A 13,157-nucleotide genomic window follows, 5' to 3' on the forward strand; every position below is an offset into this window, starting at 1 on the left:
TGTGGTGTCGGGTCTGATGAGCCTTTCGTCATGTCATGGACTGATGAATGTCCAGACGTGGTTTAAGCAGCAGCTGAAACAGCCCTAGCCATCTCTTCACGCTCTCTTTCGAGAAGTGCTTCCATGACGCCGACTGGACCACCAGCTTTCATCTCCTTGACGACCTTGTCGACACCGAGTTGTTGATCGGTCCAGAGTGGTTCGGGTTGTTTGGCACCTTGCTCACCGACACCAATAAATCCTCCCTGGCTAGCCCATTCGCTGGTGCGCTTGAGGCCTAACTCGGTCCAGACTGAGTCCAGAGCAGAGACAAGATGTTCGCGGAATTCGCGGGTGTGACCTGGAGTTGGGGTAATACGAAGACGTTCTTGGCCAACCGGAACGGTAGGGTAGTTGATGGATTGAACATAAATGTCGTGCTTCTCTAGGAGAAGATCAGATGCAGCCTTTGCTTTTTCAGCATTGCCGACAAGTAGAGGAATGATGTGACTAGGATTGTGCATGACAGGAATATCAAGTTCATCAAGTGAGTCCTTGACTGCACGAGTGTGGAGTTGTTGTAACCGGCGATCGCCTTGGTATTCCATTTGGTACTCGATGGCAGTTTCTGCACCTTTCATGGTGGCCGGAGGAAGAGAAGTAGTGAAAATGAATCCAGGAGCGAGAGAACGAATAGCATCAACCATTTTGGCCGAGCCGGCAATATAACCACCAACACAACCATAGGCCTTGCCGAGAGTTCCAGTGATGATATCAATTCGGTCCATGACGGTCCCACGAGGACGACCGTTGACATGAGCTTCATAATCGAGATGTTCAGCTACACCAGCACCATGTGGTCCATACATGCCAACGGCATGGACTTCATCCAAAAAGGTAATTGCGCCATACTTGTCAGCCAGATCACAAATACCCTCAATTGGACCAATAGAACCACACATGGAATAAACAGACTCGAAAGCGATAATCTTCGGCACTTCTGCGGGAAGTGCAGCAAGCTTTGCTTCGAGATCCGCTAAATCATTATGCTTGAAGACTACCTTCTTGGCTCCCGAGTGGCGAATTCCCTGGATCATTGACGCATGGTTCAAGCTATCCGAAAGGATGACACAATCCGGCAGCTTGCTTCCCAGGGTCGCGAGCGTTGCATCGTTCGCAACATAGCAAGAGGTAAATACCAATGCAGCATCCTTTGCATGCAATTTGGCAAGTGTTGCTTCGAGACTGACGGCATGTTGGTTGTGACCGGATATATTTCGGGTTCCTCCCGCTCCAGCTCCATATTCGTCGAGAGTGTTGTGCATTGCCTTCAAAACCTGTGGATTTCTTCCCATTCCGAGGTAATCATTGCTGCACCAGACTGTGACCTTCTCGGTCTTGCTGGACATGTGCGCACGCGGGAACTCTTTGACCAGGCGATTGATGTTGTTAAAGTAGCGGTAAGACTTGTCCTTGTGCTTCTTATCCAACTCGGCATTGTAAAACCCTTCATAATCGAATTTACGTGCATTGTGTTGGTGGGCGGCGGGTGGTTTGGTATGTTGAGGGAGGGGAACTATTCGAAATTAGCGGGGTACAAAGATTTTGGTGATGTCGTAACCATACCTCGAGTTTCGCGATTAAAGAGGGTATCCTCAATCTTAGCATCGCGAGGACGAGTGGTGTGCAATCCTGCCTTGCCAGAGTTGTTCTTGCTAGCCTTGCCTGTGAAAGCCCGGATTGCACCGATTGCAGCGACGCCTCCCAGTCCAACATTTGCGGTTTTGGCGGTTTGCACGGCGAGAGCCTTTCCCATGACGGGGCAGCGACGAGCAATGGTCTGCAAATTGGACATGCTGCCACCGCCGGGAGAGGCCTGGCGAGCCGGAGAAGAGGTGGAAAGGGAGCGAAGAGTGGCAGGAGAGGTCTTCTTCAAGAAAGGACACAATGCCTTCGACTGACGAAGAGCAGCGTCCATGGTGGCGGTGGGTTGGATTGTTGTTCTAACGTGAGTGTGGTGCGGATGAGTTGTGAAGATGGGAAAGTGAAAGAGAATTCCTGACAAAATACGACGGTGTATCCTGTGTAACCAAAGAGAGAGAAATAGTTGATAACACGCTTCGTCTGGTCGTCTGGCTCCTTTGGGTTGTGTGAGCGTGAGAGGTGTGTTGGGATTATGTAGTCAGACACTCGATTTGCGCCTCGGGATATGAGTGGAAGAAAAGAAATCGACACTAACCGCGACTCCGATGGTGTGGATAAACTCCGACCAGTCAGCGGAAATTTCCGAGTCGTGATTGGCCAATTGATCTAAAGGTACTTTCACTATTCTCCATCTTCCCTAGCATTTCTCGACCACCAAACCTACGTTTTTGAATTGTGAATATCTCACTGGCCGGATATCACGTGTATTTATATTCTCCCGGGATTTGAATTCGACTTGTGCTCGATTTACATCGTGCATCTGCCGGCACCCTCAGCCTTTGCTCCATGCGGCCTGGTTCTATTTACCCCACACTCTGCCGTACACTATTTGAGTGACCATGCCTCGGATCATTCCTGGGGAAGGTAGTAAAGGCAAAAGGTATGGAGGACGTCCTTATCATTGTTTGCCCGAAGGCGACAGCTTTCTGTCTATTGTAACTAATTAACCCTTGTACACTTGGTTCCCTTACAAAGGTCAACCGTCGAGGACTATCATCCGCCACCTACGATCCGGCTGTATTATATCGAGCCGTCGCATACTAGGAAAGGCACTTGGTTCTCATGTGAAGGTTTAAGAGAGGGGAGAATAAGTATCTCTCCTTCTGTACAACCTTGACTGTTTCCAAAAGTCTTGGACGCGATTGTACTTCTCTATACTTTTAAAGAAGGAGTATGCTTGCTGTCCGTACAGCTGCCCTTCAAGCCAAATGAACACGGCTCAATCCAATCCTATACTCGAGTAGAAGTGCTACTCATTGAAACTCACGAGACCAACACTACCAAATATTCAAACCCAGCCCACATTTCAAAGATTGCCATTTATATCAAGCACACATCCTATATCTATTTTATTCATCCATCCATGCAAAATCCCTAAATCCCATCTCTCCAGATTTTGACTTAAACTCCATATCATACCATATCCCTAATCCCACCCAAACGCCTCGCTAAAAGCAAGCCTCTCATTCCATCCACCAAAGCCTTGTAGAGCAGTTTAGTAATTCCACAAAGTCTTATTATACAAACTCCTAACCCCCAATCTCTCGAATTCGAGGGGAGAAATCCAACTTTCATGCGTTTTCATCCTTCCGAAAACACTCGCACCTTTCCAGACCACCACCTGTCCATCCATTTCACGGGGACTCGTTCCTACGAGGATTTTCTCCGCTAAGTCAGGTCTCTTCAGCTTCAGCCTCTCCTCGAGGAAGGGCCCAAATCCAGGAGTCTTGGCTCCACCTCCTATCACCATGATTCCGCCGAAGAAATCGCGGATCTTCTTCTCGTCGCCACGAGCTGCCGCGTGAGCTATTGAGGTCACGATCGCGGTATCGAGAGGAATGATCGGGAGGACAGAATCACGTTCGTCGGCTAGATCCTTGGGTGTTCGTTGGTTTTGGTCGATGAACATTCCAGCTGGAGGGATAGGCGTGCCGGAATTGTGCGATCCATTAGCGAGGTAACTTGATGGCCCTGGAGAGCCGCCGTTGGTGCCGTTTGCACCAAAGACGTAGGGAACCGGTGGGACCGGAGTGTTCGCACCTTCTGGAGCGGGTGATGCGGCTGCGGATGTTACGCGGGAGTTACCATTCGCGTCACTGTCGAGGCGGGAAAGGTGGTTGAAGGGGTTGGCTTTTTCTTTGGACGGAGTTGAAAACTCGTGGTTGATTGTTCCATTGCTGGGCATTGGGAAGCCGGTGGCGGTTGTCGCAAGACTTGGTTTGATTGATGTCAAAACTGCTAGCTGGGCAGCTGATGTTGGGTCGTCTGGAATGTCAACATCGTAGGCGTTGTAAGATCTTTTGATGAGCGAGTGGCGCCCTTTGAGCTTATTCTCGTGGTCGAAGATTGCCGGATCACAATAGCCCATCGGCGCGAGGATCACCTCGTCGTAGGTCTTGAATTGATACTTTCGAGTATCCTCGTTTGGAGCCCGAAGATGGAAGTTGTAAAGTTGGACTGATATCTCAGCTTGGTTCATCGTACAGAAATTGATTTTGAGTTCCTCAGCAAGCAGGAAATCATGCCTCCGCATCAGATTTATATCTGCATAAGGGAAGTGGTCGTGTAGCATCATCTTGATAAACGCTTGAGTGACATCCCATCCACCATATTTCAAGTTGATACGCGAATCCTCAATACACATGCCGTCTTCGACGCAGCAGATCGAGGTCTTTTGTGCGCCAACGTCGACAATACATGCGCTTGAATATCCGGCGCCGTATGTAGCAGCCAAACTTTCCTGGATAAAAGCAACCTGCTTAAACTCCACTATATTCAAACACCAATTCAACAAGAATTGGACATATTTCTTGTCGTATAAATCCGGTATAACTACCACACAGTGGTATTGTTCCCAGTCACTCATCTTCTCCAGCCCAAGCTCCTTCCTAATGGCACTCTCAAGGATTGTCTCAAAATCTGACATCAAGTGCTCCTCACTTGTGTAATCTTTCTCGTGAAACTGTCCCAGCTGCATAGGGTGGAAGAGTCGGAAACTAGGCTTCGAATCATCTGGTACCCTCCACGCATCATGTCCAGAGAAACAAGCAGCAGCAGATTTCTCCAGTGTATTAACGTCCGTCCACTCAATTTGTAAGGGGTCATTATGCTGTAAGATAACATCCGGTGTGGTTCGTCTATTATAATTGACCACAAGCTCCTTCGATTTTGGGAGGACCTGCCGCTTATTCAATCGCATGTCAATCTTCAACTCCGCCGACATCTTCGCAAACTTCGCCGAGAATTCTTCGCCGAATTGATCCTCCGGAGCAGCATCCTCGTCCCTTTTGGGTAGTGGTTTGAACTCTTTTGATTCGGGTGTGCTGCATTTGACCGCGATGGTCATCGGGACTGTCTTTGGTAAAGCGTCACTTGCAAAGCCAATTCGCAGATTCTGGCTACCCGGATGTATGACAATGATCTTAGAAGGATCTATACCATCGTTCTCGCCTTCCTCGTCGTCCGCATCGCCCATTGTAGGAGCGGGTATTGGCACATCTGCAGGTCCTCGTTGCGCGAGAGCTCTATCCTTATCCTTCGCGTTCCGTATCATACGATCTCGATTCGCCTCATTTTGTAAACGTATGGGTAGGATTTGGTCGTCTCTCTTCATATACTCGCTGGCAGAGTTAGCATCTTGAAGAGGGCATAGTTGTCGCAGCATCACAGCTCAATGCGCCGAATCCTTGCGCCAAACGCTATGGACAAAAACATACGTGTAGTAATTCTTTTGATTTATCATTGGAATATCCGGCCAGCTCGTCTGCTTCATGCCATTGTCTTGCCTTTGAAGCCCTGTACTTGGTCAGCCGTAAACTCTCGCTGGAAGATGAAGCTCTCTAACCCTCTTCCCGCAACAGCTTGTCCTTGGATTTCTTGCCGACCATATTTGCGGTTCGAATTGCTTGACGGCAGTGGTATACGTGACGATCTTTCAGCGAAGAGGATGGACTCGTGACGACAATCTTTGTTGGGCCATATGGACACGACCCTGCAGATGGTATTTCCCGTCGCGAACATTGTGGTTCTATACAGCCGGGGCGGAATAACGAGTTGCCGAACGGCTCATCACCTTCTGAGTTTCATCAAGCAAACAAATGAGCAATGCGTCAAGCACATTTCAGACAAACTTATTGTTAGGCTTTCAACTCTTCATCAAAAAGCCACGCGGTTGGCTGTATTATTACTAGCAAGTACAAATTTAATCTGACAACTGCAGGGCTTCCTATGATCATCTGAGTGGTTCTGAAAATGCAGATTCAAACGGTCGCTTTGATTAGAAAGAACAGACAAAATATCTGTATACAGGTATCAAATAATTGATCGCATATCTTGGCGCGACTGACTATATTCGACGTGCATTCCAAGCTATGTTGAATCACGCCAATGTTCAGTTCTCGCTGCTCAATCGACATCAATCGCAAGCCCGGCCAGCTCTGCAACGTCCTGTCCAGCTCCAAGGTCCCACTGCATATCATTGAAACCGCCTCCTCGATCGATAATCTCTGGTACATCGAGTACTTCACCCTCCTCGTCTAAGCTGCCAACTGCATCTAAACGAAGCCTGGTGGGGACTGTGAGCAAGAGCTTGAACATACAATTTTCATCAGACCCTCGCCTCGTCAAATTGATCAACTTCTTCACGAGCTTCTCGAGATCTTCAACCATATCATCGTCGTCATAAAACGAAAGGCCGTCAATGATACAAAACACCATCATTCTACTGGGCAGCTGCGTGAGAAGCTTCCCAAGAATGTTCCCCATCGCTTTAAGGTCGTGCCATTCCAGCTTTTTCAAGTGCTTAATGGAAGCCACGTCAAAATGCTTGTACTGGGTCAGTAACTGCGCGAGAAGACTGTTTATTACACTTGCAGGCCCGGGCATATCGTCCTCCTCGCCGTCTCTCCAATTGGAATGCTCTCCGCAGAAGAAATGGAGATCAATGATGTTAGAGTCGATATTGGCAGGCCCTTGTTTCCTAGCCTCACGCAGAGAGTTTGCCAATTTGGCAGAAACAAAGCTCATGGGTGAGCGGAGACCTGAGCTATGTGCGCCACCATTCACGAGAAGTGCAGAAGATGTCGTTTCTTGGAGCCACAGCTGCAGTGCTGTTGACTGCATCACATAAACAGCTCTGTCTTGGTCTCCAATAGAGAGGCTCAAGGCATGTCGCAGGTTAGACCTCAAGTCTGCCCGGGGCGTTTCTCTGCCATAACTCAAGCGGGCTAGGAGAAGTTTTCTTGCCGCTTTGGAATCCATTGCTGTTACCGCCGATTGTGGTATTTTATGTGGTGTGTTGTAAGGCGTACTTGAATCTACTTCACGTTAGAGAACCTCCCAGTCCGCACGAGGGGATAACATACCCCTCTCAGCCGCTTGCTTAGCCAGTTCTGGCTGCTTCATAAACAAGCTTGTGAGAAGATTTAGAGCTCGGCATGTTTCTTCGTGGTATTCTTTTGATTTTTGCTCTGCCATTATAGCTCGTTTCTCTGCCTTTTCAGTCCGCAGACGCAAGTCTTCTACGGATACAGTCAAGTGATCTGTCTTTTGGGAGATTTCTCCTGTTTGCTCTGAAATGGCTCCTGTTTTCTCGTAAACACCCTCTGAAATCTTCCTAATCAATATAGCTTCTTTGTGTATCTGTTTTGTGAGTTCCATGCCGCACAATTCTGCTTCCTTGCCGATTGCGTCACTGCACTGGTTGATCGCACTTATTTTTATTAGGAGCTCCCTTTGAAAAGAGGTCTGGGTCGCAAGAACTTTCAGACTCTTCACAAAAAGCCTCTCTCGGTAGTAACTGAGGATGTGGCTCATTGCATGTAGTATTGCAACATAGAGAGCGGAACTTAGGTTCCGGAGCTCTGTTGATGCTTTGTGAACTACAATCATCCGCCGATTCCTACCTAGTATGGTGGGAAGTTCAACTAGGGCGTTGACGATTTCATCATTGATTTTCCGAAGATGTCCTGCAGCCTGCGAAAATGTTAGCATGCTCATATCATTTGATTTGGAGTTTGGTACCCCAAATATCATCTTAAGTCCTCCACAAATAATAGAGAAATATTCAGAGTCACCAGGCAACAAGCCCAACCAGGTGTTGCACACATTTTCCTTATCTCCTAGTCTTCTGAACGCTTTTCTTATCGATCCGAATACACCAACTTCTTTTTCATCATATTTCTTTCTTGCTTCGTCAATAGACTCCAGAACATCATTCATGCTGTGTGTGTCTTTCATATTAATGTGTAATTTATATTTAGGCTCAGCGTTAGATTCATATAGATCCATGGCCTTGAGGAACTCTCTCTTGTCTCCTTCTATGTCGCTGTACAGCGCTTCCCTGAGACACAATGAGTCAGATGTGAGATAGTATAACTTCTGGGCATTCATACAGGTCTGCCTCTTCTGTCTCTGTAGGTCTCCATTTGTGTCTATTTGGATCCAGCTTCACTCGTGGATCATTTGTGTTCAGCGCTCTGTGTATTGTTCCATCCAGCCCACTCTTCTGGCTCTGCATGTATAACTCTACCACTTCGTGCAGGTGTATCGCCGGCTTTCTCGTCTTCAATAGAGGAGACAGGCTGATCGCGGGGAATGGAGCAGGAGCCCCCACATTTGATTGCGAAGGACTGGCCATCTTCACAACTGAGTGAGGGTTGCAATATCGGCTCGATAGATAGATATACTTGAGAAGCAGTTTTTATACAACCTGTTAAATTTCCAGATTCATCTGGCTAGGTTATTCAAATGTGGCTCCCTTACGGACAAGCCGCGGTGCGGCTGAAGAGTTTGAGAATGCGATGTGGGGAGCTTCCTTCCTGCTTCATTGCTTGCATGCACAAGCTCGCTACTCGGAAAGTGACTGCAAGATTACGGCGTAGTCGACAATCACGCCCGTCCTTCGGCAGGGTCACTCCTTAACTTATTATAAGTACATCAATTTTTAATTCATCTCAGAAGATGAGGAAAGAAACCTACCTTTCTTTTAAGAAGTTTAGTACATTATGATTATTCTTATTGTTCGAATTCTTTTGCCGCACAACAGGCAACTACTTCGTACACCTCAATGTGTCCTTAAAATAGTGTGATTGATAAGGCTGGGGGCCGTGGAGAAAATCCGCCCCCAATTTAGTCAGCTGAGACCCCTGTGGTTGAAACGACTTTTTATTTGGCAGTGCTGCAGCTCATGAAACACTTAAATCCAAAGAGGAAAATGGGCTCGTTCCACCGGTCTCAAGCGTTCCACTCACGGGTTCCAGCTCTAGTGAGACGATTTTATGGTGGCAATCATTGGTCATAGGTCCATGAATGGATTTTAAGGATTTAAAGTATCGTTGCATGAACAAGGTTCGAGTCCTCGGACCTGCTGTTTTTGTACCAAAAGCGGGACAAGTGCTGACCTGCTGGGCTATCCGAGGTCCACTGACAGAGCCTCATATATGCACGTATAGCCCGACCAAGAAAAAGAATGGGCTTCCCGCAAATGTTGTTCATGACCTCTATGATTGTTTCTCTTCACTACTGATCTAGCCGTGAGTCTCGTTTTTACAGATTTTTACTCCTCATCTTACGCCAGGAGAAGAGCTGTACCCGACTCCGGGCTTGTTCGAACCCAACGGCGGACTGAAGCTAACACCTCACTTACTAGATATTATAATTCATAGGGCTTTCGAGCAATAGAGTGTAGAGGTATTAGCTTTGTTTTTATATCCTCAGTATCGGCCGCATCCGATTTCTTTGAACCAACTGCTATCATTCTTTTTGTTCTCGCTTGGACATCAAGATGTCGCAAGTGAAGACTTCCAATGTTGAGCCTCCTGTTACCTTGGATCATAAGTCGGAGCCAGTAGTCGAGGTCAAACCAACTACTTCAGATGACGGAAATACGACGGACGGCAGCGCTCCCTCTGTCAAGGCCGACCACCCACAATTTGCACGAAAAGCCTCTATCAGCGTCTCAACTACCAACATCTCGTCTGGCTCTGACATCAAATCGCCACATATAAAGCCTGAAGTTACAGAGGAGGAGAAGTCAAAAGTCGACGCTAAATCAACTGAGAGTGTTGATGGCGAAAAAAAGTCAGACACGCCGACAATCGAGGAGAAATACGCTAGGCTGCTCAAAAGATTCGAAGGTCTTGAAAAGAAGCTCAAGGATAGTGGCTACATAACTGTCGAAGAATCAGAGATACTTCCCGGGGAAGGAGGAACCGAAGAGAAAGTCGAAGAAGAAGAAGAAGTAAAGCCAGAAAAGCCCTTCTCGCTCGACGAGCAGATCAAATATGTGTCAAGTGAAGATTGGTGGAACGACAAGGTCAAGGCATTGTGGTCCAGTACTGAAAGCCCGCATACACTTATCGTATCTATGAAACCTGCTACCATCAACCCACATAATTTACTTGATGCGGAGACGACAGATGTGACAAAGGAAAAGCCAGCAAAAGATAGCAAGGAACCGCCCGACGCTTTGGAGAACCTAGACCCCGACAGAATTACAATCATGTGCCCCACACTTTTGGGGGAGATTAGCAAGATTAGTGGTGCTAAGTTCGCACCAAACGTCAATATCCTCGTCGCACCTTTCAAGCCACTGATACCGTTTCGCGACCAGTTTGAAGAAAGCATGGCCGAGAAACAGGCTTTGTATGAAAAGCTTGTTGCGGAGAAGGAAGTAGTTGAAAAGAAAAAGCTACAGGAACCGGCTGAGGGTGTCGAGAAGAAGGACAAGGACGGCAAGACTGAGACACTGGAGTCACCAAAAGAGAAGAAGAAAGAAGAAAAGGACAAGAAGAAAGACAAGGCCAAGGATGAGAATAAGTCCGATGATTCTGACGCCAAGGACAAGAGTAAGGAGACTGAAGAGGAATGGAGCACCGAGGATCAAACGCGCTTGAAGGAAGCTCAGAAGATTGCTAATGGGATGAAGTGTATTTTGTACATCTTTGATAAGCACCTCACGATTACTACCGAAATCCGACGTCAAATCAAGGCGGGGACACTCAAAGAAATTGCTTTCGATTACCTCTGGCATCTATTCAAGCCAGGAGACTTCATTGTTTCCCGAAAGCCTAAAGAGCAAGCATACCGTGTCCTGCATGCGGGTGGTGGACGAAGATATCGTGACCCAGGACTGGATTACGAGGGGAAACCAGTCATTATCAGCATGCCCAAGGCGGCTTCGAATTTCTTCATTGATTGCTACAACATCGACTACGACGGGAAGAACTATGGCGCTGCGCCTAAAACATTTTATATCACACCGTACGAGGGATTACGTGCGATCACAGCTCTGGATTATGTTCCCCTCAAGTTACTGCCCGAGTCTGACCGAGCTGCGTTGGAAACGGCTTTGGCTACTAGAGGCAAGAAGTTTGTGAGGTTGGTTCGGATGACGCATGTGAGATATAGAGGTCTCAGTGTGAAGGAAGGAAACTTTAGGCATGAGGAGGTGAGTTATGCGTCAACACTCTAGAAATTATACTAACCTATTCGCAGCTCGACGGTGATGCCGTGATCGATTTCGCATTGGCTTTCAAGAACAGCAAAGCACCAAACGAAATCGAGCATCCTCTTTTCGGGGGTGATATCATCGAAGAACCAACCAAACCAGATTCCAGAGAGTGGAAAGAAGCTGTTCAGGGATGTGCTTCTATCGGTCACTGCGAAACTCTGTACTCTTACGATGACTCTGAATTTGATGTGTCCCAACGAACTGCTTTCATCAATCTTCCTAGTACTAACTTGGATACTGTATCAGCGGATGAGGGTAAACTTGGCAGAGATAGACATATGTTATTGCCATATCGTGTCTATGGATATCTCCTGTTGAGTCGCAAATGGTGTAAGTTGTGCCTTTTTGGTAAGAAAAATGCAGCATTGACACATTTTAGATCCTTTGGATATAGATCTTTGCCAAGACGTCAAGGAAATCAACAAAGATGCCCCAGATGGATTCGCAGATCTCGTTCTTGAGGAAGATCACAAACAGATTGTCCGCGCGCTAGTTAAGACTCATGCTAGAGGACCACGCTCAGCACCTACTAAGAAAGACGACTCTTTGGCCTCCCGAGATATCGATATTGTGAAAGGGAAGGGCAAGGGTCTCATTATCTTGTTGCATGGTGTCCCTGGTGTTGGTAAGTCACGATTGGTGCATGCTGCCTTACCTTTCTAACATATTTCCTTAGGGAAAACCTCTACTGCAGAGTGTGTCGCCGCGAACACTAACCGCCCGCTATTTCCTATTACTTGTGGTGATATTGGCGGAGCGACTGCAAAAGAAGTTGAAGACAACCTCGAGTCGTACTTTGACCTAGCAAGAGAATGGGGATGTGTACTACTCCTTGACGAAGCAGATGTGTTCCTTGGCGAGAGAACGAAGGGAGACTTCGTACAAAACAGTCTTGTATCAGGTAATTACTGCAGCCAAATCTATATGGACCACAAGCTAACTTGCAAGTCTTCCTCCGAGTTCTAGAGTACTACAGTGGCATCCTAATCCTAACCACAAACCGCGTCGGACAATTCGACGAAGCCATCAAATCCCGCGTCCACATCTCCCTCTACTATCCACCGCTAACCCGCAAATCCTCCCTCGAAATCTGGAAAATGAATCTCAACCGCCTCACCCGCCAAGACCAACTCCGTCCCAACGGTCGTCCCATAATCTTCTCCCGCAAAGACATCATCGAATTCGCCAAAGGCCACTGGGCCGACAACGAACCCACCAAAACGAATTGGAACGGCCGCCAGATCAAGAACGCGTTTCAAACCGCCATTGCACTTGCAGAATGGGATTATATGGAAAGCAAAGGCCGGCTGCGAAACGATGTCTCTGGCCCGCTCCTCGAAGCTAGACATTTCAGACAAGTCGCTGTCGCGAGCGCTCGTTTCGATAATTACCTCCAATCAGTGCGCGACACGGACTCGAAAAACGCGCTCGCGAAACTAAACCGCAAAGACAACCACGTCGATAAAGGCACGCCCACAGACACAGGCCGCAAATACCCTAGCTATCAAGACAAGACCCGCTCTAAGAAACCCATCGCAACAGGGAGCACGAGCGATGGCAGCGAAGACAGTGACAGCCCGAGTGAAGACTCCGACGACGAGTTCAAGGTGAAGAAACAGGAGATGGATAGTCTGAGGATGGAGAAGGAGAAGAGAGCGGAGAAGAAGGCGGAGGCGGAGCGGGTTGCGAAGAGGGTGGCGAAGGAGGCGAAGAGGGCGGCGGTTAAGGAGAGGGAGGAGGAGAGGAGGAGGGAGGAGTTGCTTGCGAGGGGTGGGGAGAGTCATGATGATGAGGATGAGGAGGATGATGATGATTATTGAATTGTGAGGGTGGGAGGGGTGTATGATAGGGTTTTGTAAGATATGAGTTAGATATCCAAATGGGGGTGTTAGAATCGATCTATTCTTTCCATGAAGTTTTATAGTTCGACGTATTTCCGATGTATCAAATGCTTTTGATATCT

At 47.7% G+C, this 13,157-nt stretch overlaps 4 protein-coding genes across 4 annotated transcripts; 1 reads left to right on the plus strand and 3 right to left on the minus strand.

Moving 5' to 3' along the window:
- Positions 1 to 62: 62 nt before the first annotated feature.
- Positions 63 to 1,957, minus strand: GLAREA_13075 (PLP-dependent transferase; the record flags this gene model as incomplete). Its single annotated transcript, XM_008084732.1, has 2 exons — positions 63 to 1,555; positions 1,606 to 1,957. 2 exons carry the CDS (start codon positions 1,955 to 1,957, stop codon positions 63 to 65), a joined length of 1,845 nt encoding a protein of 614 aa, XP_008082923.1.
- A 1,221-nt stretch (positions 1,958 to 3,178) lies between these two features.
- GLAREA_13076 (Actin-like ATPase) lies at positions 3,179 to 5,570 on the minus strand (the record flags this gene model as incomplete). The annotated part of the gene is made up of 3 exons (XM_008084733.1): positions 3,179 to 5,303; positions 5,400 to 5,478; positions 5,528 to 5,570. 3 exons carry the CDS (start codon positions 5,568 to 5,570, stop codon positions 3,179 to 3,181), a joined length of 2,247 nt encoding a protein of 748 aa, XP_008082924.1.
- A 517-nt stretch (positions 5,571 to 6,087) lies between these two features.
- GLAREA_13077 (uncharacterized protein) lies at positions 6,088 to 8,320 on the minus strand (the record flags this gene model as incomplete). The annotated part of the gene is made up of 4 exons (XM_008084734.1): positions 6,088 to 6,998; positions 7,047 to 7,656; positions 7,705 to 8,023; positions 8,076 to 8,320. 4 exons carry the CDS (start codon positions 8,318 to 8,320, stop codon positions 6,088 to 6,090), a joined length of 2,085 nt encoding a protein of 694 aa, XP_008082925.1.
- A 1,146-nt stretch (positions 8,321 to 9,466) lies between these two features.
- On the plus strand, positions 9,467 to 13,014 carry GLAREA_13078 (P-loop containing nucleoside triphosphate hydrolase; the record flags this gene model as incomplete). The annotated part of the gene is made up of 5 exons (XM_008084735.1): positions 9,467 to 11,131; positions 11,179 to 11,524; positions 11,574 to 11,819; positions 11,871 to 12,095; positions 12,143 to 13,014. 5 exons carry the CDS (start codon positions 9,467 to 9,469, stop codon positions 13,012 to 13,014), a joined length of 3,354 nt encoding a protein of 1,117 aa, XP_008082926.1.
- Positions 13,015 to 13,157: the final 143 nt, after the last annotated feature.

This window comes from Glarea lozoyensis (assembly GCF_000409485.1).
Source record: "Glarea lozoyensis ATCC 20868 chromosome Unknown GLAREA22, whole genome shotgun sequence".
Taxonomy (NCBI): domain Eukaryota; kingdom Fungi; phylum Ascomycota; class Leotiomycetes; order Helotiales; family Helotiaceae; genus Glarea; species Glarea lozoyensis.